This window comes from Capricornis sumatraensis, chromosome 21 (assembly GCF_032405125.1).
Source record: "Capricornis sumatraensis isolate serow.1 chromosome 21, serow.2, whole genome shotgun sequence".
Taxonomy (NCBI): Eukaryota; Metazoa; Chordata; class Mammalia; order Artiodactyla; family Bovidae; genus Capricornis; species Capricornis sumatraensis.
Genome location: NC_091089.1, coordinates 23,771,727 through 23,776,222, shown reverse-complemented (window position 1 = coordinate 23,776,222; position 4,496 = coordinate 23,771,727). Strand labels below are relative to the sequence as shown.

The 4,496-nt window shown below is 49.0% G+C and overlaps 1 protein-coding gene across 9 annotated transcripts in view; it reads left to right on the top strand.

The window, feature by feature from the left end:
* Window positions 1-785: 785 nt before the first annotated feature.
* ELP2 (elongator acetyltransferase complex subunit 2) overlaps window positions 786-4,496 on the top strand; it is a 55,347-nt gene continuing 51,636 nt past the window's right edge. For all 9 annotated transcript variants that reach the window (XM_068993828.1, XM_068993829.1, XM_068993825.1 and 6 more), the window contains exon 1: window positions 786-923. In XM_068993828.1, coding sequence (XP_068849929.1) covers window positions 786-923 — 138 coding nt within the window. The remainder of the gene's footprint in view (window positions 924-4,496) is intronic.

The window sequence follows — 4,496 nt, the reverse complement described above, 5'->3', positions numbered from 1 at the left end:
CTTGTCTCCCTAGAGATCTCTACACGGCACGGAGAGGCGGCGGTCTCATCGGCCCGGTTGCCCCTCCGTCGGGGGAGCGCCGCGTAGACCCCGGCTAGCCGCGCCCCACGCGCCGCCGCCGCCTCCCGTGAGCAGGAGCACAATCACTAATTAGCGCCGCGCGCAGCAGCCGCCAGGAGCCGCCGCCTCCGCCGGCCTCGGCTGCGGGGCATGCGCAGTGCGGCTCCACCCCGTCCCCGGCGGGCGGGTCCGCGGGTCCGCCTGTTCGCCGGCGCCACGGGGCTCGCAGGGCCAGGAGGGGGGCGGAGACGGGGGTCCCAGTGCGCGCGGGGCACCGAGATCTGCCCGGGGCCCTTCCTCCAGCTCCTGCGCGCCCCCCGCCTCTCTGAGAAACTCGTTCGCCAACCCCCACCACCACACTGAGCCAGCCCCGTCTGCCGCTGGGATCCCGGCAGTGAGGGCAGCGGGACGTGCTCCGGGCACACGAGTTCTGGGTCTTTCTGGAGAGTTCTGAGCGCTTCCGGTCGCGTCTGTGTTCCTGGGACGCAGGCCGTGCCTGGGCCACGGTCCTCGACACGAGAGTCGAGGTTACCACAGGCAGAGGGCCAATTGGGCTGGGGTGGGGGTGGGGCGGGCCCGGCGGAGGCGGGGTCGCCCCCGCCCCGCCCCCGGCCGCCTCGGAAACGCGGCCCGGATAACGCCCGCGGGAAGACGCGGCGGGCAGGCAGTTCCGCTCCGAGGGCGGAAGTGCGTGCTCAGGTTTCAGCCGCTGACCAGACAGCAACATGGTGGCACCCATGCTGGAGACGTCTCATGTATTTTGTTGCCCGAACCGGGTGCGGGGAGCCCTGAGCTGGAGCCCCGGGCCCGGAGGGCTTCTGGCCTTCGGCACGTCCTGTTCCGTGGTGCTCTATGACCCTCAGGTGAGAGAAGTGGCCAGACCCTGTCTGCTTCTGGCGCCACATCTGCTGCTTATGCTCGGGGGCGGACTCTGTAGAGGCTGCTCAGGAGCCTGGAGATCCGGTGTGCGGTCCGATCCGCTTCGGGGAGGGTGTCTGGGCGGTGGGTCTGGCTCTGGCGCGCAACACTCGCCTCTCGCCAGTCTCCTGCGCTGCGTCAGCCTGGGGTCACCGTGTCCTACAGGTGGTGGCCTGTTAGCCGCAAAGAGAAATTCAAACGATGACAGCCTTTTCTGAAGCCTTCTGTGGGAAACTGTTACACTGTTAAGGAATCAGTTTGATTTTGAAAAGATTTCCATTTAAATGTGGGTTAAGGGCATCTCACAGGTGCCATCTCATTCTTTTAAAATTTAAAGTTTTTGTTTTCTGTTTACCTTTAGCCGATGAACAATATTGTGATAGTCTAAGGTAACCAGTGAGGGGAATCGGCCATGCATATACTCGTATCCGGGGCTATCTCATTTTGGTATTTCCCTAAGTGTTACTTAATAAACTTTTGCTGTTTTCAGTTTCAAAGAAATATCGCCTCCAGTTTAGCTTCGGGAGTGGACATTTTAAACAATGTGCCATTAGGGCAAAGGTCCTAGGAAGTGGAGCTCCTAAGCACTTATCGATTCCCAGAACTGCAGCCAAATGATTGTTTTCTTGGCCTTTTCGCTATCAAACTTCTCAAGTGACTAGTTTCTGTATTATTCCCTGAGTTCATTGTGATCCCATTCCCACTGGCTGATTTTGGACAGTACAGTTACTGTTGCTTCTCAAAAGATGCCTCAGTATAAAAAGTAAAATACTGGGAATTCAAATGCAGTGCAGGAGATAGCATTTTTTGAAAAATTTTACTAGTTTATTGGAAAATTCTGACTTAAGGGATTAGATCTCATAGACAGAGTGCCCTGAAGAACTTTGGACTTGTGACATTGTACAGGAGACAGGGATCAAGACCATCCCGAAGAAAAAGAAGTGAAAAAAAGTAAAATGGCTGTCTGAGGAGGCCTTACAAATAGCTGTGAAAAGAAGAGAAGCGAAAAGCAAAGGAGTAAAGGAAAGATATACCCATTTGAATGCAGAGTTCCAAAGAAAAGCAAGGGGAGATAAGAAAGCCTTCCTTAGTGATCAATGCAAAGAAATAGAGGAAAACAATAGAATGGGAAAGACTAGAGATCTCTTCAAGAAGATTAGAGATTCCAAGGGAACATTTCATGCAAAGATGGGCTTAATAAAGGACAGAAATGCAATAAAGGACAGAAATGGTATGGACCTAACAGAAGCAGAAGATATTAAGAAGAGGTGGCAAGAATACACAGAAGAACTGTACAAAAAAAGATCTTCATGACCCAGATAATCACGATGGTGTGATCACTCACCTAGAGCCAGACATCCTGGAATGCCAATGCTTTAGGAAGCATCACCACGAACAAAGCTAGTGGAGGTGATGAATTCCAGTTGAGCTGTTTCAAATCCTGAAAGATGATGCTGTGAAAGTGCTGCACTCAATATCCCAGCAAATTTGGGAAACTCAGCAGTGGCTACAGGACTGGGAAATGTCAGTTTTCATTCCAATCCCAAAGAAGGGCAATGCCAAAAAATGCTCAAACTACTGCACAATTGCACTCATCTAACATACTAGCAAAGTAATGCTCAAAATTCTCCAAGCCAGGCTTCAACACTACGTGAACTGTAAACTTCTAGATGTTCAAGCTGGTTTTAGAAAAGGCAGAGGAACCAGAGATCAAATTGCCAGCATCCATTGGATCATCGAAAAAGCAAGAGAGTTCCAGAAACACATCTATTTCTGCTTTGTTGACTATGTCAAAGCCTTTGACTGTATGGATCACAACAAACTGTGGAAAATTCAAGAAATGAGAATACCAGCCCACCTTACCTGCCTCTTGAGAAATATGTATGCAGGTTAGGAAGCAACAGTTAGAACTGGACATGGAACAACAGACTGATTCCAAACTGGGAAAGGAGTACGTTAAGGCTGTATATTGTCACCCTGCTCATTTAACTTCTATGCAGAGTACATCATGAGAAATGCTGGACTGGAAGAAGCACAAGCTGAAATCAAGATTGCTGGGAGAAATATTAATAACCTCAGATACGCAGATGACACCACCCTTATGGCAGAAAGCGAAGAAGAACTAAAGAGCCTCTTGATGAAAGTGAAAGAGGAGAGTGAAAAAGTTGACTTAAAACTCAACATTCAGAAAAGTAAGATCATGGCATCTGGTCCCATCACTTCATGGCAAACAGATGGGGAAACAGTGACGGACTTTATTTTTGGGGGCTCCAAAATCTCTGTAGATGGTGACTGTAGCCATGAAATTAAAAGACGCTTACTCCTTGGAAGAAAAGTTATAACCAACCTAGACAGTATATTAAAAAGCAGAGCTGTTACTTTGCCCACAAAAGTCTGTCTAGTCAAAGCTGTGGTGTTTCCAGTATTTATGTATGGGTGTTTGAGTTGGACTATAAAGAAAGCTGAGGGCTGAAGAATTGATGGTTTTGATCTGTGGTGTTGGAGAAGACTCTTGAGGGTCCCTTGGATTGCAAGGAGATCCAACCAGTTGATCCTAAAGGAAATCAGTGCTGAATATTCACTGGAAGGACTGATGCTGAAACTGAAACTCCAATACTTTGGCCACCTGATGCAAAGAACTGACTGATTGGAAAAGACCCTGATGCTGGGAAAGATTGAAGGCAGGAGGAGAAGGGACGACAGAGGATGAGATGGTTGGATGGCATCACCGACTCAACGGACATGAGTTTGAGTAAACTGTGGGAGTTCATGATGGACCGGGAGGCTTGGCGTGTTGCAGTCCATGGGGTCGCAAAGAGGTAGGACAGGACTGAGTAAACTGAACTGAGTATATTAATTTTATTGAAACGTCCATCATCCTAGACATACAGACCGAAGATGAGATGGTTAGATAGCATCACTGACTCAATGAACATGAATCTGAGCAAACTCCAGGTTATGGTGGAGGACAGAGGAGCCTGGTGAATTGCAGTCCTTGGGGTCACAAAGAGTCAGATGGAACTTTGTGACTGAACAACCACGGACACACGACACATAGTCAACCAGTTGGCAACTGAAAAGATGCTCAACATCACTAATTAGAGAAATGCAAATCAAAACCTCAGTGAGGTATCACCTCAGACTGGTCAAAATGGCTGTCATCAGAAAATCTACAAATAATAAATATGGAGAGGGTCTGGAGAAAAGGGAACCCTCCTAGGATGTTGGTGGGAATGTAAACTAGTGCAGCCACTATGGAAAACAGTTCAAAGTTCCTTAAAAAACTAAGATTAGAGTTACCATAAGAGCCAGCAATCCCATTCCTCGACATATATCTGGAAAACACAAAAACTGTAATTCAAAAAGTTGCATATACCACAGTGTTCATCAGTTCAGTTCAGTTCAGTCGCTCAGTCATGTCCGACTCTTTGCGACCCCATGAATCTCAGCACGCCAGGCCTCCCTGTCCATCACCAACTCCTGGAGTTCACTCAGACTCACGTCCATCGAGTCAGTGA